This window comes from Elgaria multicarinata, chromosome 3 (genome assembly GCF_023053635.1).
Source record: "Elgaria multicarinata webbii isolate HBS135686 ecotype San Diego chromosome 3, rElgMul1.1.pri, whole genome shotgun sequence".
NCBI classification, from domain to species: domain Eukaryota; kingdom Metazoa; phylum Chordata; class Lepidosauria; order Squamata; family Anguidae; genus Elgaria; species Elgaria multicarinata.
Window position 1 is genome coordinate 23,952,710 of NC_086173.1, and position 20,587 is coordinate 23,973,296.

The 20,587-nt window shown below is 40.0% G+C and overlaps 2 protein-coding genes across 2 annotated transcripts; both read right to left on the minus strand.

The window, feature by feature from the left end:
- Positions 1-6,726: 6,726 nt before the first annotated feature.
- Positions 6,727-9,751, minus strand: HOXC8 (homeobox C8). The gene is made up of 2 exons (XM_063119626.1): positions 9,211-9,751; positions 6,727-7,552 (listed from the first exon to the last, which is right to left on the minus strand). The coding sequence occupies exons 1-2, from the start codon at positions 9,644-9,646 to the stop codon at positions 7,260-7,262; spliced, it is 729 nt and encodes a 242-aa protein (XP_062975696.1). The 5' UTR covers positions 9,647-9,751; the 3' UTR covers positions 6,727-7,259.
- Positions 9,752-16,624: 6,873 nt separating this feature from the next.
- Positions 16,625-20,132, minus strand: HOXC9 (homeobox C9). Its single transcript, XM_063123113.1, has 2 exons — positions 19,425-20,132; positions 16,625-17,455 (listed from the first exon to the last, which is right to left on the minus strand). Exons 1-2 carry the CDS (start codon positions 19,984-19,986, stop codon positions 17,208-17,210), a joined length of 810 nt encoding a protein of 269 aa, XP_062979183.1. The 5' UTR covers positions 19,987-20,132; the 3' UTR covers positions 16,625-17,207.
- Between the last annotated feature and the right edge of the window lie 455 nt (positions 20,133-20,587).

The window sequence follows — 20,587 nt, forward strand, 5'->3', positions numbered from 1 at the left end:
CTCTTCTCTTGTCGCCATGTTTATAGAATTCTTCTTTCTATATATCTACATGTGTGTGTATATATATGTACGCATACACACACACACACACACACACACACACACACACACACACGGCGCACACACGCACACACTTTGCTTCCTTTTTCTCACCGCCTATTTTCGCTCATTAAAAGACATTATTACCGGATACATTTTGGAGATATCTGACAGAGGACGAAGAGGGGCTGCTTTCGTTTTTAAGCCTATTTATTCATTCCTTACAACAACAAAAAAGAAAAGAAAAGAACCTAATATGTGGGGGGCGGGGGGCCCGAGGGTTTTGTGGGCGCCCATCATGCAATGCTCCTTTTCCTATTGTTGCTGCTAATTTCCTTATTGTTTCCATTCTGGCTCTTATTTGCTTATTCAAGTGACAAACCCACCAGGGCCACGCTGCCCCTCCCCCCCCCCCGATTTTCATATGTCCGGATTGCACCTTAAAGCGAGCAAATTAACTCATGGGTAATGCCCCATGGGGATACCAAAAGGAAAAAGTGGGGATAAGCTGAACATATATAGATATAAATATGGATATAGATTAGTTATAGATAAGTATACGCATATAGATATAGATATGCATACACATATAGATTTAGATACACACATATACACACATACTGGGTTTACCAAGACGACTTTATTTACCCTCCTTCCCACCCTGGTTCCAACTCCTAGTAGACATTCTCCTCAAACAGCATTGCTCCTAATACAAGGTGCATCCTCTCTGACACTTGCAAAGCCCTTCATTTTCATTTCCTTAATTTCCACATGTTCACTCTTGGAGAGCATATCATCTAAATGATACCAACACAACCCCTATATCCCAATCCATGTTCAGTGGGAGCCGACATAACAGTTTTGGACTTCATTGGGTTTTATATTAATTAAACACACACACACACACACACAAATACCTCACCCCAAAAATAGGACAACTGGTCTACCGGTAGCCTTCAACTCCTCAAAAACTGTAAGGGGAACTTCCAAAATGGTGCGCTTTTCAACATTAGTTGATTTTGACTTCATATGATAAACACTGAGTATATTCAGCGTTTGCGGACCAGCAGAATTTCTTAATATTGGATCACAAAGAGTTGACTCTACCTTTTTTATATTACAGTAAGATTTAACATATGGACATGTATGATTTAACATATGGACATGTATTTGTATTAGTATTACAACACTGAAATTTTGGGTCTAAGACTAGAAATATTTATTTGAATTAGGGCAGACACTGATGACTGATAAAAAACTATTCTGAGGGTTTTTTGTTTTGTTTTTTAAACACCCTCAAGAAATCATTTTCTTTCAGACGTTCTAGTTTAGAGTCAGTGGTGGCATAGAGATAGAGGTAGACATCTATCTCTCTTTAAGATATCTAAATAGATACCAAAATAGAGATCAAAATCTAGATAGATATCTAGATAGACAGACTAAAGCGATAGATATTCTTTCTTGAAAATGTTAACATTCATAACTGAATAAGCACCTAAAAATAAGTCATAATCTGGGAGGGCGAATAGAAATTGGAGGATATCTACCTTTTATCCTAATATCAGTCAAACTTTACCTGTATTCCATTGGTTTTTAATAGAGCTGCATTGCACCCATTTTTAAAATTTTATTTTGCATGGCAGTTAACTTTTCTTTTTATGTTTAAAAATTCTTCATTGGGGGAAAGAAGGGTGTGTTTTTCAGTATACGTGCGAGTGTGTGTCTGTCTGAAACCACATTATAGGTTGTAATCCAACCGGATGGAAGGGAAATTACTTTTTTCACTTTACAAACCGTCAATAAATTTTATAATAGGTAGTTAAAAGTTACGACAAGGAAGGAACCGTCACAACAGTGGCTCTGGAGACAATGGACTCTCCATTTTCTAGGGAGAAAGGGGTCCATAAAGAGAGCAGGAAATTTTATCTCTCCACCAAGAACATAACCTGTCCTGCACAGTTTTCATCGCTTGCAAAGTAGAGCTCCGACGCATATCCTTCCCTTTCTTTTGTTTCTATCCCGAAGAGAGCAGGGGATTTCTCTCTCTCCACCAAGAGCATAACCTGTCCTGCACAGCTTTCACCCATTGCAAAGCAGAGACACATTTCGTTCCTTTTCTATTGTTTCTATTCCTTTATAGAAGTTCCCTGCTCCTGGAAATAGCCGCACACTCCTTTCCTTAAGGTGATGTGAATGTTACTTCATGTTACTTCGCATCTGGTTGAGGGAGGTGGAAGGGAAGAAATTTCAAAGCTACCTACCTTTTGCAAGAAGAAAAGTAGATTGCCAATTTAGTTGAAGTTGAATAGGAAGGAAGGAAGGAAGGAAGGAAGGAAGGAAGGAAGGAGAGAGAGAGAATAGATAGAGATGATAGATAGATAGATAGATAGATAGATAGATAGATAGATAGATAGATAGATAGATAGATAGATAGAGACTAGGGTGGGGAAAAGGAGAGAGAATTCACTTCTCTTTACCTGGAAACTTTCCCCCTTCAGATTATTTTCAACCTCTGCCTGAAAACCTGGGCCTCTAAACTTGTGTGTGTGTGTGTGTGTGTGTGTGTGTATGTGTATGTGTGTGTGAAATATCATTTGTGTACATTTCCAAGTATCGAATAGAAACTATTCTACCCACCACCACCCCGCCTGCTTAATGAGTGCATTATCATGTAACGGCTGCTGTGATTAGAATAATAAATTAAGAGAAAATGAGCAATATGCTTCAGTGCAGCTTTTCAAGGAATTCTATTTTTCACAAATCACAAATGGAGATTTGAAAGAATTTTGATTGGCTAATAAAAAAAGGCGCAGAATGGGATGATATTTCTTACTCTAGGCGGGTGGAGGAATCTCATTTCAGTAATACTGAAGTAATGATCATTTCCGAATCAGCCACTTTGTGAAAAACGTTATCTTCTTTCAAATTACTTCACCCCATAAAAATGGCCTTTTCCTTCTCTCTTTCCACCACTCCTCTTCCAATGATGAAGTGATTACCAAAAATAATAAATAAATAAATAAATTAAAAACCACGTGTCATCTAAAGATGCGACTTGGTTGTATTGACTATAAGCTATAAACATTTCCCCTGGAATGTAACAGCTTTTCCTTGCAATTTCAATAATTTAACTCCTAACCCTATGATAGATAAGTCTCATTCAGAAGGTTCCCTCAATTCAAACCACTTAGGAATGTGGACTTAAATATGATGGATAGAGTGCAGATACAGCTTTTTCCCCCTCTTCGTTTTGCTCCCCCCCCCAATTCCCTTATTTTGAAATTAACTAAGTTTTCTCGCCTCTTTTTGCGGCTTCTTAAATTCACTGTAGAATTGTCTATCCAGTGAATTTCTTAAGCCTTTGGGAATAAGATGGGAGGAGAGAAAGAAAATTATCTGTAAAGGCAACACTTTTGAGTTAGTTAACCAGATAAGATGCTCTCAAGCTTGGTTTTGAAAGGTATGTGTCAACTTTTAGTTCAACCCGCAGAAGGTGAGACTGATAAACTCTGAATACTCCCACGTTCACACACACACACACACACACACACACACGTGTGTGTGTATGTGTGCGCATACATACAAATACACATATATAAATAGGCCAGGCCTTCTCTTAGTTATGGTGAGTAATAAAATGTCTTACCTTTCTACTCTGCAGCCTCATAAAGTCTACACAATTGCAAGCGTTATTGTCCATCCCTTGAAAAGAGCAGGCAAATTGATGGAATCTAGGATGTCCACCCAAGGATATGCCATTTAATAATAGGGGTGTGCACCTTTATGGACGAGAGCTACGACTTTGTGTTCTGGATTCGAATTCTATCACAGCTGGTGCAAAAGTCTGCCTTTCTTATACATGTATACAATCATTAAAACATGTCATATTTTCTCCCAATCGAACATGCTTCTAACTAGAATTTTGATAGACGCATAGCCACCCTCCATTCATCATCGCGGAAGCATGTGCATTATGCTGTAAAAGTGTGTGCCTTTTGCGTTTGGAGAGGCATGTCCCTTTGCAAGCAACCTGCTCTAGACTTCTATTATTTTTCAGGTTCACGGGTTCCTTGTGACACCTATGCAACCACCTTCCAAAAAACCATTGAATATTCGAGCGTAGCCACAATCTCTCCCAGATCTCTAAATACCAATACAGGCGTTCAGCTGGAACAATAAAAAACAACACTGAAATACGGATGTATAGATGTAGCTGTAAATATACATCACACCACCTTTCCTCTTGTACCGTTGTCAAGCCCTTCACACTCATACACACACACACACACACGCACACACACACTTTACACATTTAAGGGCTTTATGATTGGGTGTGTGTTTTTGGAAGTTAAGAATGTTCCCAACTCCCCAGTATCTTCTCCAGATTCAGTTCACTAAGCCAGGATGTATCTTAGGAATCTTGCAATGCCTTATCTGGGGTATCAGTGTAAACAACCTGTCCACTTTCATACCAAATACCGATGTAGGATGTAGTCCATTTCACAGCAAACCAGATATAGTGATACCCCCCTTCTCAACACACACTTGCATCTATATCTATACAGATGACAAACAGACACAGACATTCATACATAAATGGAAAGGGGAAAAAAGGGAATACACAAGAACATGCATAAATATACTAGCCAACTGCATTTTGTCAAGGATAGTGGTGTGTGGGTGTGGGTATGCACGTGCATACGTGGAAAAATATTATTTAGAATATTCCTTCAGTTTTCTGATTGTGTTCCTATACAGTCAGCGTATGTCTTCTAAATAAGCCCAATTGCACCGCAAAGCACATTTTCATGTCTCTGAAATGTCTCTTTGTAACGTTGACATGGACAGGGACCTAAGAAACAGTGATTCCTTCGGCCCATCTTTGTGCACGAATACCACCCCTCCGCAATATTACATGTGAAATACCAGACTGTGACATTTTCAATGGATCCCCACCCCACCCCATGAATGCCAGGGAAAAGAAAATATTTCCTGTGAATATGGCTTAAACATGCAAGAAGATGAAGACGAGGGACATATATTTATAGACTTTATAAAAAATAAATGTGTTTAATAGTAATAGAGGTAAGCTAGCAACAGAATTTAAAGCTAAATTAGACTTTGGGAAGGGGGATAATCTGTAGGAGGTATTAATTCTTAAATCCATGTGCAGATAGTGGATTGTTTGTGTTACATGCAGTGCAATCCTAGACATATTTACTTTGGAAGTAAGTCCTTCCCTGTTCAATGGGATTTACTCCCTAGTTGGTGTCTTTATGATTGCAGCCTAAGAGAGTTTCTCGAATAGATCCCTAATGCCAGGAGTGAACTCTTTATCATAACATGAGGGGGTTTAAATCCCCCCCCTTGTTTTGGTTTACTCATTGGCTGTCTAGAGGTTGAACCACATGTGATCCCAAATCTCCTGGCTCTTCATGGTTCCAAATCAAAGCAGTTAGGATCTTAAACCCGAGTCTGTGAATGTGTTAACATAACGCCTCGTTTCTTTGGAAGTGAAAAGCTGGGTCTTGGTTTTGAACTGTTAGGTAACTTGAACGTATGAATTGTCCACTGGTATCCTCTAGGACATCCTGAGATAGTGGGTGTGAATGTATAGGTCTAAAGAATTGCCAAGTTATTTGAGAAACCTCGATCATTTTTCCCCTTATTTTTTATTGTTTATTTACGTAATGTCCCACGTATACAATACAAATCCACGGGTGCCAGAATTGGATTTCTGGCAGAAATTGCTACATTCAGAGTTTTGAACACGCAGAGGACGATGGTTTACATAAAACAAATGAGGTGTAGGTGTGTGTGTGTGTGTGTGTGTGTGTGTAATTCGAGCATGTTGCATTAACAGATAAGTCAAGACAAATAGATAACTATACATTCAGTGCAATTTAAGTCCTAAACTACATTATAAGCACAATAAAATAATACAATACTGTGCGTTCTTATCTAGGCAGTTTCAGTTGTTGGGAATTTTTTTTTCCAGGAAAAATAAGCAGCAACATACGACAACAAAACCGCATTACAAATACTTTCAAAGCATGACTCCTTCTATAGGTAGTGATAAGATACATTACAATGTTTTTTTATTTTTTATTTTATTATTATCATCGTTATCATCATTATTATGTTCTGCTACTTAGTAGCTTGTATTAGGGCAATACACAACTCTTCTTTAAAAAAAATGATTTCAACTAAGCTGGTTGATGTTTATTTGCTTCTTTTTTTAAAGGTATGTGTAAGCCCCCACCTTGTTGCTAATAGATGGTTATTGCAGGTTTCCCATTAGGTAGTATGTTAAGAATTTCGAGTGCTCACACAAGTAATCTAGTAAACAACGCCCATAGAAAACATTAGATAGTTCCATGTCCTTCACAGCTATCCTAAACATATTTACTCAAACTTAAGCCCCACTGATTTTAGTGGGACTTCTTCCCAAGTTAAGATGCCTAGGGTGACAGCCTTTGGCTGCCAAATCACAGGGCGTATATAGGTAGACACTATGTACACATATATTCATAGATAACTAGTAAGCATGTGGATCTGTCTTCAGGCATCTGTCAAGCCTCCATCTCCACCCCCAAATGTCCTTCAGTAGGTACCGACATTAAACATTAAAATCATAACTGGACCTTAGCATGGAAGAATACATAGGTAGCTAGGATTGCTGTTGGGTTTGTTTGTTTGTTTGTTTAAAGTTAAGACTACATCATAAAGCATTTTCATACACTCCCGCCCTCCTTCCAGTCCCCTTTACATCAAACTTGGAGTGGTGCGGTGGGGAGAGTAGGTCAAGAAGAAACAGGAGTCCTTCCTATTCCAAATAAATACATAAGTTGCAGGTATTTGTTGAATAACTGAAATATAGGAAGAAATGAAAGGGGGTGGGGTTACTGCTGCTGGTGGTGAGGTCCATTTGTATGGAAGTAGATAATGCTGGGTATGGACAGGGTTGAAGTCAATCTGGTTCTATATTTATTTTATTGTAAGAAGAAAAAAATGAAAATAAAATGTTTAAAAACGCTGATATAAGGGGGGAGGTAGGGGAAGTTCTATGACAATAAAAAAGGGGGGCTACAACTGTTTGACAGGTAGTTACTGTTGTGTGTGAGTCTCTCCATTCTATACTCTATAAAAGCGAATGACCGTCGTAAACATCTCGATTTATCATCTGCCATAAAACGAGGACTTCAAGGAGCTGAGAGACATCAGTCCTTGCTTTCTTCTTTTTCCTCCTCTTCTTTTTCCTCTTCCTCGTTGGTTTCCTCCTCCGTTTTCTCTTCTTCCCTGGCTCCGGGGAGTTTATCCTTGTTGTTTTCTTTCTTCCATTTCATCCTCCTGTTCTGGAACCATATCTTGACCTGCCTCTCTGTCAGTCCCAGGGCGTGAGAGACCTCAATACGCCGCTTCCGTGTCAAATAGGGGTTGAAGAGGAACTCCTTCTCTAGCTCCAAGGTCTGATACCGGCTGTAAGTCTGCCTGCCACTGCGCCTTCCGGGAGCTGTGGAATAGCAACAACCAAAAATAAAACAAAACACACACCACATACCTCGTTAAGGTCTTTTCTCTTTGCTTTGATTCTGTTTCCATCTCCCCTAAAGGCAAACTGGCTACTCCCCCCCCCCCGTCTCCAAAACCCCTACAGCCCTTGTAGCATTCCAACGGTCAAATGAATGAAACCATTAATTTAAATAAAATAGCAGCAGTAAGCAGAGTTCTCAAGCAGCCACTTCCCCCTTCAACCTTCCCTGTACGTGCAATATTTACTTTTGACTTCCGAGTGCAAATGCAGGTCTTAAAAAAAAAAGATCCCCTCCTTGTTTCTCAGACTTTGTTGGTAAATCCCAGGACAGGCATTTCACCCAGCTATTTCTTTTTTGTTTGTTTGTGTGGTCTCTGTCTCTCTCTCTCTCTCTCTCTCTTTTAATTGTCCTTCTGTTGTCTGTGGGAGTGTCTTCTTATACATCCATTTGCATGGCTGTAGCAACACACACACACACATATTGAGAATGTACTCAAAGCAAATCCCATAACAACGATTATATACGTTAAATATATAGCTACACTATACCTATAGTGTGTGATTGATATATATATATATATATATATATATATATATATATATATATATATACTGTTCTATAAAACTCCACAAATATACTGTTTATCCTACCAGAGTTTTGCTTTGAAGCCCAAATCATCAATCATAAGAATAACCTCATTTTTTATTCTACTCTATATGTCTGATTTGAAGACTTTCTGGGCCATATTCAAGCCATCCTTCCAGGGCCACTGTGTTCTAAAAAAAAAAAAAAAAAAAGGAGGGACATTATGGTTAAACCTGCCTTATAATTTCCCTCTTAAACACAAACTAGCCTTCATGTGTTTTGAATTAAAACTTGAATTAAATTAAAGTTAAATGATAGGAGTGAGAAACTTGTCCTAGGGGAAGTGTTATAGAATTCAGTGAGGCATTTGTGTATAGGTCCTTTCAGCAAAGTTAGGCTTAATCTAGCAATTTGTAGAGAAGTTGTTGTTCTTGATATTGGTATTGTTAGTGTCATTATTGTCATTATTATTATTATTATTATTGGGCACTCTAAGGGTTCTTTCCTCTTTTCCTTAAAAATAATAATCTCTGAACAAAGTTGCCCTTTAAAAGTTTAAACTTTTAATTGTAGTATCCCCATGCTCTTAAACAATATCTTTCTTTTAAGCTCCCTCCTTTTAGTCTAAGACGTCAAGCGGTTAAGAAAAGCTGTATGACATTTTAGGAAAAGCAGCATATTATCAACATGCTAATAACCTCGTGGGACCTATATCTTATTCCTCTCCTCGAGGCAAGCCATAAAAAGAAAGTTTAACTTTATTGTGATTTAAACCCAGAAATCACCTTGCTGGCTTTTAAAGCCAACTACAGCTTTGTTTACCTTGTAAAAAAGAAAGACAACACCCCTTCACCCAACACACACACACACACACGCCACCCACCCAAACAGGAAGAAGAAATATTATTACAACCAACCCTTCTATTTCTCTATCTGCCTTTTTCAAAATACAGACACCCCCCCTCTCTTTCCCAACCCTTTTCTTTCTCGGCTTAAATAGAAAAGAACACATTTAAAGAGGAAGGAGGAGAGGAAAAAAAATGATCCTAACCGTGAGGTCTCATCCATGGGAACATGAGACTAGGAGAAGAATTTTGATTTAAATGCCCTTGTCCCTCGCTAGAGTTACTGTTGGAAGAGGATTTACAGTCAGGATATTGTACCACGGCCGCCTCTTGCTGGGCACCATAAAGCGACTGCCTTGGTAGGGCTTCGTAGCCATAGAATTTAGAAGCGTCTCCGTGGCACGCCAGGGCGCAAGGATTTTGCTGGTATCCCGAGTTCGAGATGCTGGACGTTCCGTGGTGGAAGAACTCTTGAACGTGATGTGAAGGGTGTTGGAAGCTGGGTGCCGTCGTGCCCGGACCATACACGAGAGCATGGCTTCTGCTTACACTTTGTGGAAATCTGCAATCGTAGTAAGTTGGTTCCAGGGACTCGCCGCCTTTGTACTTGGAGAAAAGAGGATTTACAAAGTAGGAACTCATGGCTTTCGCATGAAAGAGAGAAAGAAACCAAGCTTAAGCCCAAAAAAAAAAAAAAAAAAAAAAAAAAGTCTTTAATTCTATAAGAGATCAGTCAGTGCTAAAGACTCTCGCTTTCCCCTCTCCCTGGACTCTGCAAAGTCCTGGTTAGTGGCTGGTTGTGGGCTTTTTTTTTTTTTAATGCGCTCTCTCAAAGACGTTTCATAGTGCCTGACTGAATGGATATGGCTGCTTATGCCTAATGCTCTTGACTTCTCTTATATCCGTCGATAGGTAGAGCTCTCTCTCAGTTTCTCTTACTTGTTCCCTTCCCTTTAACACCACAGGCAAATTCCTCAAAATCCCGGTGGTGTGTGTGTGTGTGTCTCACACACATACACACACGCGATCTAGATTCATCAATCCACCACGCCAAGACAGGCTAGGAAGAAGATGACAAGGAGAAATCGAGGGGTTCGTTGGGGGGCGGCGGCTGAGAGGTGAAAGAAGCAGCCCTTCAAAAGGAGGAAAGGGGGGAGCAGAAGACTCCCTCATATCTAGTGAATGAAACAGGGTTATGAAAGGTGCGCAGTAATACCCTTAGGTGTGCTTCTCTTTCTCTCCCCCCCTCGCCCCCCATGCAACGGAGCCTCTTCACTTATGTGAGCAAATACATGCGCCGGTGAGGTCAATTTAGGTTACTTCAACAGGTAATAGGTATAAAACACCAGCCTGGATCGATTTTTTTAAGGGGGGGGAATAAGCAAGAGATATCAGTAGCAGGCCATATGATGATGGAAACTAAGGGGACCCCCCTTTAAAACTCACCCCCTCTCCAACTCTAGCTTATGTGTCTGTCACTCATGGGTGTGTGTGATATGATTTAATGTATATGTGAGGGTGGGGGGAGCCAACCCCCCTTTCTTAAAAAAACAAAACCAACAACGCATAGATTAATGAAAATAATATAGACAGCCTACTGATTTTCCTTGGCTGGTTATGGATCTCTTTTGTATGTATATATTTGCCTTTTAAAATAAAGATTGTAGGAACCTTGCTATATTTTCTTTTTGTCTTTGGACCAGTGGATGTGTACTACTCCCATATGACAAGAAATGGAATGTTTATGTTCTTGAAGAAAATAAGTATATTGTGTCTACAGGAAACGCCTCGTCCAAGTAGTGAGAGGTGGGGTATGTATCACGGGATATATTCAGTGTTTCCTGGGGTCCTGATAGAATGTAGATCTCTCTCCTCACACAGTCTTTATTACCAGCTGATGGCTAATTGTCCACACATATTATGCATGTAGTATGTATGTAGTACCTATGTATTGTAAAGACCTCTCACACAAGCCACTTCTCGGTACTTTCTCCACTCCAAAGTGTTCATAGGGCTGAAGCCTTTTCAGCTGGGAGGCTTCATTTTTTACGACTGCATTAAAGAGCTCAGGTCATTAAACAGAAGCATAACACTGGCAGCTTTCCCCTCTTTCTAAAGTTTTCAAATTAATATTTCCTGAGCTTTTGGGGTATTGTTTTTACGCCACTTTAAAAAAGTGACACGAATCAAACTCACTTCTATAAATTAACTGTTCTCAGGGCCCTTTCATAAAATCATCAGTAGCCTCCCTCCTCCTCTTCCGCCCCTAAAATCTCTTCAAGTGTTTCTCTTTTTCTCCCCCTCCCTGAAAATGGAAAGTTAATGAATTTCAGAAGGGGAGGGGCTGCCAGGCTGAGGAAATCCCAACTGTTATGAAGTGTGCAAAACAGTAAAACACTCTTCAGAACAAATCTATGAGTATATTTTTTTATCTCTCACACTCTCCCTTCCTTTTGTCTGCATAGCAGCCTTAATTCTTACCTTATTTATGCCTGATTTTAACAGCAGCAGCAGCAGTAGCAAAGTCTGTCTCTAGTTTGCAATTTAAAAATAAAAATCTAAAGTCTTAGTACCAGGAGGGGAAAACCTAAGTAAAGATTACCAAATAAAATAAATAGATGCTTTTCCTCTTTCTAAAATGGGTAAGAAGAATTTTTGCTAAGCAGGGCTGCCTTTGCTTTCCACCCACAATACCTGTTTAATTTTTCTTTCTACCTTTATTGCATCAAAATAGCAAATCAAATACAATGAAATATTGTATTAGTAGTGGGAACTACACACACACCTTGCCAAATGTTAAATGAGAAAATACTGTGGCCAAGCTCAATAGCTCCCAAACAACACATGTAACAATTGAATGGGTTAGACACGGCTTTATTGGCAAATAAGACTCATACTCAGAGTAAATGGGACCATTTTTCAGAGTGGGTGATCAATAAGACTTTCCAGTTTCAAAATTCCAGTACCTAAACTTTCTGTTTATTCAGTGTCAGGAATTGCAAAGCCAGGTTACATTCTTGAACACAATTAACTAAGTTATGTGATGGCAGAAAGTTGTTAAATGTGGTTTTCCCACCTAACCATATCTTTATTTCATTTAAAAAAAAAACAACCAAAAACAAATGAGCTTTGGAATAAAATTAAGATACAAAAAGGGACGGCTGTTTGTGATACTCTGAGACAGAAGTGAGTTAGAGGAAAAGGTTGATAATCTTAAAGTAGAAAAACAAGTTCATACAATTTAATCAGATGCAGTTCTTTTATTTGAAAGATAACCATCATTTTATCCTTTAGGGTTTATAAAAACACGACCATTTTTTTGGGAAGGATTTTTGGGTTTTTTTGGTTTTAAATGCATGAATGTTTATGAACTAGAACCTTTATAAAACCAATTGTATTGTGTGATACATTATGATGATTATTTTTAAAAAAAATACTTTTCGAATCATAATACCCAGAGGTTCTGTTACTAAAATGATACTGCTTTTTGCAATTAATCACAAAGATTTGTATCTTGTTTTAGTTTTCACACACACACCATTTTCTGAGAAAGGATCTATATATTTTGCTAGTCGTGAATGGGCCGACCATACCTTTATTCACTAGATGCATTTAGTATATGATGACTGACGGCTATGCAAATCTAATTTCAACATGGTTTCACCTTGAAAGTTTACGGTAAACAAGCAATCAAAAGCTTGATTGTGCTCCAATTCGAGATTTGACGTTATCTTGCAAGTCAAAGCAAAAAGTCGCAGGTTATACATTTATTTTTTGAAGTCCTTTTTTCTTCCAATCTCCCAGAGAGGCCTAAAAGTAACCCCAGTCTTTGTACGTTAATCGGCTAATCGCTTCTAAGATTGAGCAACAGCGCCATCTTGTGCCATTTTCCCCCAAGTCACCCGTGTTCGAAACAAAACCTTTCGGTCAAAAAAAAAAAAAAAGATCTCCAAGCACCAATCGCAAGCACCAATCGCCACCTTCTTTATAACCCCCTTCCTCCCCCGCCCCCTCTCCAGCACACGAGTCCTATTAAGTTCGAAAGGCGACTAAAGCAAAACAAAAAACTGATTTTACAAAATATGGGGATGAATAAGGAGTGCAATAATCCTGAATCAACATTCATTACTCAATCAATAGAAAATTCTTGCAGTGCCTATTTGGTGACTATCAAAATTTAGATTTTGATTATGGCTCATTGTTGTTGTTGTTGTTGTTGTTGTTGTTAATGTTAATGAATAGTGTTCTAAAGGCAGTGCATTTGTTCGGTTTTCCTACATACGCTAAATAACTGCTTATCATCATAACAATGGCAACAATGCACTCACATGCGCGTGCACACACATGAACACTTGCACAAATACGCCAGCGAAATGCAGCAGCTCCTCTCACCTCTCCTGCCACCGTGTGCCCCCCCCCCCCAAGCACACACAACTAGCAATGTTTTAGAAGATTCCCCGGTCTTCTTTCTCTTCTGCCAAGGAGGGGGGGGGGGGCAGGGGATTGAAGAGAATGGTCTGTGTGCGTCTGTTGTTTGTTGCTGGTAGACAAAACATTCCAATAATCCGGTTTCAAAGAGAAGAGCACCCACCTTATTTAAACCATAAAACAATTAAGGCCAGACGTCTAGCCGGTTCTGAAGTCCTGTTTTGTTCAATTCTATTCAGTACACCCAGCAGTGAGACAAACAGAGTTGTAAAACTGGCATTTTTGGGCTGCGGAAATGTACCTATGGCTTTACTTTCAGAGCTGCTGTATCCTGTCTTTTTTGTGTCGACTACAAAAGGGTCGTTTTTAAGTTAAAGATGATCTGTCTCTCTCTCTCTCTCTCTCTCTCCCTCCCTCCCTCTCTCTCCCCCCTCTCTCTCTCTGAGTGTGTGTGTGAAACACACACACACACACACACCCTTCCCTCCAATATGTATATACGTATATATCCTACATATAACAGAATGTAAAAGCACGCAGGACTCTACGGTTCACTGTTTCTTGTCTTTTCTTTTATCATGAAGGAAGCACAGGGAAGGTATCCACAGAGGCGGAGAAGTGTTGGTGGGTTTTTTGTCTTTGGGTTTTTGTAGCTTTTAATAACAATAAAAATAATGCACCAACCAAGCCTGGCTGGATGAATCTTCGATTGCAAGGTTGGATTGCTATTTAAAAATAAAATAAAAATCATATGACATTACTTTCTTCACTGCATGAAACTGCCTAAGGATGCAATCCTGTGCACATTTACTTGAGAGACGGTCCTTTTGAATTCAGTGGCGTTCACTTCAGAGTAAGCGTGCACAGAACTCATATATATCAAGAGACATCCTGCATTTTAGGCGGAAGACTTGCACATGAACTGTCACTGGATTCTTACATAAAACAAAGCAGGTCAGAAAGAAACAGAGACGGGTGAGGAGGAGAGAAGGGAAGGGGAGGGAAAGACAGAGAGAGGGAGAGAGAGAGAGAGAGGGGGGGGGGAGAGAGAGGGAGGGAGGGAGGGAGGACAACAGTCTTATGGAGACAAAGGAAGCATAACTTACATTCTTTTCGTCCCCATTACCTCCAATGGGAGTTCAGCCCTGCTAAAGAAAGTCGGGTAGGGTGTTTGTGTGTGTGTGTGTGTGTGTGTGTGTGTGTGTGTGTGTGTGGTGCCGAGGTTGGGGAGGGGAAAGAAAGGTGAAAGAGACTGCATCTTTAGTCGTCTTGAAAATGAGGTCTGGTGGAAGTGGAGGGTTCTACAAGCATGGTGAGGATCAAAGTTAGTAAAAACCGCCTCATGGTGGGCCCTGAGCCTATTACTGAGGTGGTGAGGAAGAAGGAAAGAAGAAAGATAGATGATAGGAATTTATTTTTTTATTCTCTGGCACTCTCAAATGCACAACACACATACACGGATATAGTTATCTGTTGTTGTTGTTGTTGTTTTTGTTGTTGTTGTTGTTGTTATTATTATTATTATTATTATTATTATTATTATTATTATTATTATTATTGGGTTAATAAATGAATTGCCACCGCTGGATGGTGTGTGTGTGTGTTTTAAAACACTATTCCTTCCCACTTCCCAATGCCTCCCCACCACCCCTGGATGCTCCTTGACGCCTTGAATAACACAGCGGAAGGCTAAGGTTTCGTCCTAGATTCTGTCGAGGCGGATAGCGAATCTCTTCCGCCCATTTCCCCCTTCCTCCTCCCCCCACAGCTCTTTATGCCTTCTAAATAAATACATACATGCATGCATACAACTGCAAATTATCTATTAATGCGACAGAAAGGCTGGACGTTACGAAACAAACGTTTGATGACATCAGCGGGGATAATGGCTTCCAGGTTGTTGGGTGTGTGTGGGGGTGTTGATATATATATATATATATATATATATATATATATATATATATATATATATATATAATGATTATTTATTTCTTGAGAAGGTTGAATCCGTTAGGGAGAGCCCAAGCCATGATTACCCCGATCTGTTTATCATTAGAAAGATTAAAACGGTGCTGGGCTCATTTCATTAGAGAAAGAGACCCCAGAAACAAGTTGTTATGATGAAACATCTCGCGGCTGCTCATTTTTTATCCCTTGACTTTCATTTAGCCAGCCCTTGGAAAGGACCTCGGAAACATCCATTTGTAAGGAAGGCTAAAATGGACTATAAAGAATGAGAATCCCTGGCCTTCCCCACCCCCACCCCACTCCACCCGCCTCGAGTCACTTAACTCGTTCCTAAGCAGTGCAAACATCTGATTTTTTAAAACAGTGTTAGACTTGCCTTCTGCCTGCCAGAGGAAGTCAAGGAAGTCAACCACTTTCTCTTTGTCCAGAAAGTGGTTTCCTTAGACAGGGGTTGAGGGAGAATATTCCAGCCCTGAACGCCACTTTTTAGCCTATATATCTATATCTATATCTATATATATCTGAACATCACCTCTGACTTCTATCTTTTCCCCCTTTAGAGGGTTATGAACAAACTACACCCCCGTTTGTTTTTGTGTGTGCATTGCACTCGAGTAATTAGACGGCCAGCCCCACACCCCCCGCCAGCAACATAGTTAACACGTTCTTGTCACTTCATTGATAATCTCAAAGAATTTCAATAGCGTTCATTCAGATTGATAACAAAGGTAAGAACTTGCTGCGAGCAAAGCCCCTCTACCACACATATTTAATCTTGTACATATACTTTGATTGCTGGGGGTCATAAATTAGTACAATTAATTACTCTGGACTAAAAAAAAAGTGTAATACACTGTCGCCCTTGCACAAACTTCTTCTTTTATGAGTCTACCACTATATAAATACAGATTTAGATCTAGAGAGAGTGAGAGAGAGAGTGTAATGTGAGTGGAAGTTCTATTCTTTTTTTTCTTGTCCTGTCTGACTTCCTGAAAGATGGTAATCTATTTTTCTAATGGCTTTTCCAAGAGATCCGAGATTACTCTCAGTGCTAATTTCATGGACATATTTTCCGCGGTTGTACCTTTTAGGTCCAAGGCGAGGTCTCCCCAACCTGTAATCCATTCAGAACTGGGGGTAGGGGTGGGGGTGGGGTGGCGACAGGGTGCTATCTCTCCAAAAGAGTTTAAACAAAAAAGACACCTCGATTATCAAAGGTTTTTTTTCCTTTTTTTTTGTGACGTTAGGTATATATTTACAGAGAGCTTCTCTACTTTAGCAAAACATAACAGCATTACAGAACGGTTCTGTGACAATCAGGGAAGACACAAATAGGCACACCAGAAACGTCCAACACTATGACAGAAACATCGTTTGAGCGATCACCCCACTTTTTTTCCTTTCTCCTTCCTTCCCCCACCCACTTTCCTTTCCATTTGTACAAAATATGCAGCCAGGAGTCATGAATTTTTAAAAATAAAAATAAAATAAAACATAACAAAACAAAACACTGGATCAATTTAACTTACAAAATAAAAATACTAACAACAAAATTCAAGTACTTGGTTGTTTTCTGAAAAGAAAAAAAGTTTATTTTTAGTTGCAATTTTTGGGATTTTTTTTTGTTTTTGTTTGTTTTTTTACGAAAAGCATTCTTTAAATGTCTTTTGCTCCAGAATGGTTGGTGTGTTTAACTAATTCTAAACACTCATCAGCACACTGAAAAAAAAGTCAGGAACTCTTCGAACCCCAAGAAAGAAGAGCCACCGCCTGGGTTTCTCCAGTCACTGGAGGGACTCGGCCAATTTCACTGCTGGTCTTTATTATCGGTTTTCTCCTTGTTCATTTTCTTCATTTTCATCCTCCTGTTCTGAAACCAGATTTTGACTTGGCGCTCCGTGAGATTAAGAACCCTGGCCACTTCATAACGGCGGTCCCGTGTTAGGTACATATTGAACAAAAACTCCTTTTCTAATTCCAGCGTTTGATACTTTGTGTAGGGGCATCTTTTCTTTCTTGTAGAACGTGCATGAATCCAGTTTGCCACGGGATTGTCTGGAAAAGAAAGATTGGGGCATTTAAATATATACATATATGTCAATATACCTAGGTAGGTGCATTTATATAGCTATCGTTAACTTCACTGGTAGCATCCCTAGTTCCATATGCAGCCAATTGTGATCTTTCAATTAATTTTTTTAAAGCCCCTTCTGTTTGGCAACATTATCTGATCAAATCTGAAGTGACCTTCAGGATAGTTTAAGGGCGTGTGTATCTTTTATAGGAAGTGAAGGTGCAATGCACAACAACACTGAAGGCACTGGGGCAGTTCTTTAGGAGTTTTACTTGTCCTATTTGGTACCCTATTTCTGACTGTTATTCTTTTCTCTTTTTTTAACTAAATGGCCAAGCTGCAATTTAAAAACAAAACCAGAGCAAAGTTGTTGTTATTGTTGTTGTTGTTATTATTATTATTATTGACATGAACACTAGTAGGAGTAATCTAAGAACATAGTCATAAAAAGTCAAAATTCCTACCACTTCACAGGCCCATAAACTCTGTTTACAACCATTACTCTCCAATCCCCTCTCTATAACCTTCCCACTGATGGAATTGCTGGCATTTTTTTTTAAAAAAATATATCTTGAAAATGCCCCAGGATAAACGTACTGGCTCCAAGAAAAACATGCCCCCCACCACAACCTTCAGCCACATTCTTCTGTACTAAACTTATGCTATACTGCAACTTTGTTAAAGGGAAATATCACACATTTTAGAGTAATTATTTCCTTGGTCAGGTTGGAAGTGAATGAATACGTTCTTGATCCAAGGCTACTTAAACCAACTACTCCGCCTGTATTCTGTACCTCCTTCTCCTTATCTATATATCTACCTATCTATCCTTCTGCCTATATAGCACATAAACTTTATCAAGACCAAATCAGCATTTGATAAGACTGTTAGGCCTGAAGGCTTTGTAAACACCTGGCATGAGAATGAGATTGTGTGTGTGTGTGTGTATGAGAGAGAGTTGTCTTTCAGTTTATGGGCACAAAAATGCACCCACATATACATGCAGACATATGCATATATATACACAAGTAGGCATTAATTCTTGCCATGAAGGTGGTTGGAATTCCATATATTTTGTTTGCTGTGTCTTGACTTCCAATTGCCCAGAAACAATCACCCACACTTAAATGACATATGTCCACTAGGAAGTGAACATTTGACTGTGCAGAAAGAAGGATGGCTTTTTAAACTACAAATGCACAAATCCTTTGGATGCCCTAGCTTCTCTTTTAACAATGTTCAAGGGTATTTCCTCATTTGCTCCCTTCACTGGCAAGTAGAACTATAAAATGCTTTTTTTTAAAAAAATGTGCATGTACCACTGCCCTCCCCCAGTCTAGTAAACTTGTTCTAGCCCAAAGTATTTAGATTTGCTAATGTACACTAATTTTCTCTGTTCTCCCCCCCACCCACCCTAGGACATACCCTTTTGGCTAGATGCAAAGGTTGCATGAATCATGACCTGAGTGTGGGGTTTCTTTCTCTGCCCCCCCCCCGTTTTAAGTATACATAAACATATCAATATTATTTCCCTTCCCACATGCCAAGACTATCTTATTTGCCAGATTAGTTCCTCGAAAAGTCAAAAGCATGAAGGGCAAGGAAGTGAGGGCATGGCAGGCTATGAATATTTTATCAAACAAATGGATTTCCCAAGGTGAGAAAACAAGCGAAAAAAGACAAAAGGAAAAAAAGACAATGATATTTTAAAAACAAATAATAATTAAAAAATCCCCTGCCCTCTCCTTCCGCCCTTCTTTCCCCAATCAAACACACTGCTAGCTGCCCTTATGATCTTCTAAGCCAGGTTTTTTTTTACTCCTGTACAGTTGGAGTTTCAAGGCAAGGACGCCAAGAATTCTAAACAGCAAGGTAATTCCTTTTTATTGAGTACTGTGCAAGGCGGCTGTAATGCCTTCCCGGTTGTAAACAAGAATGACTTCGACTTACTAGGGTCCAATTCGGTCTTTTCTTCTTTGTGTTTGTTGGAAGCGATGGCCTCAGATTCCGGGGAGGGTATAGTCTGCGGGGTTCTGTCCCTGAGATCTCCCGGGGATCCGTACATATAATCCGGATAACTACGTCCATCCACCGGTCCGCAGTCCCTGCGGCCGTGGAAGGCGTCGGGTTTAAGCCCGTAGTGCCGGCTGCTGGCTGGAAAACCTGGGAAAGAGACAGCGCCGGAGATAGGCTCCAGCCAAGTGCGCATATATCGGGTGTCAGCTCCAATATGAGGCTGGTGGTGGGTATACGGGTGGTAGACCACGGACGACTGGGAATGCACGGGAGCCCACGAAGTTGTAAAAACGGCCGGTTTGGGGGCAAAGCTGCAGGATGGAAAATCTGCGCACTCCGGTACTAATCCTGACGGTCTGGCTGCTGCAGGGTGAGAGCCAGTAGCTGGGAACCTTGATGCCAACAGTTCTTCGCTTTCATGACTAATCAAGGAATCTACATAATAGTTGCTTATGGGACCAGAAGCCGACATTGTTCCCCCCTCTTTTACATTCATAAGATTATTGTATGAACTGTATGTGTACTTTTTATCTTCTCATAGAACAATCAGGGCAGGTAATTATTTTTTCAGCCTTTCCTAGTTTGCCATTGGCTCCGAGCGCTCACGTGATTGTATTTACCCAAAATACAGTGTAGATCAATCCGCAGGTCTTTTTTTCCCCCTCTTCCTATTTTTTTTTTTTAAATAGCGCCTATGCGACTTCGGTTTTCATAAAACTCTTGAAATAATGCAGTTATTAGCAGCAGTTGGAGCTTACGTGCCATTAGCGGAAAGGCGACGGCGCTGGCTGGCTCGCTGGCTGGCTGGCTCTGTGACCTGGCTTTCCCATAGCCCCGCCGTTAATGAGTGTGCAAGGTATCTGGTGTAGCAAGGTATCACAGGAACTATTTCTTGACGCAATTTGTCTCTGTCTGGTCTCTTTGCTTCTGCAGCTTGTATTCTATAATGGATACATTACATGGAATATCCTTAAAGGGGGAGGGGGGTCGCTTGAAGGTCCTAACAGAATTGGGTCGCTGGCTCACCTCCTCTTCAGCACCAGCCCATGAATGGTTATGATCAGTGTGTGTGTGTGTGTGTGTGTGTGTGTGTGTGT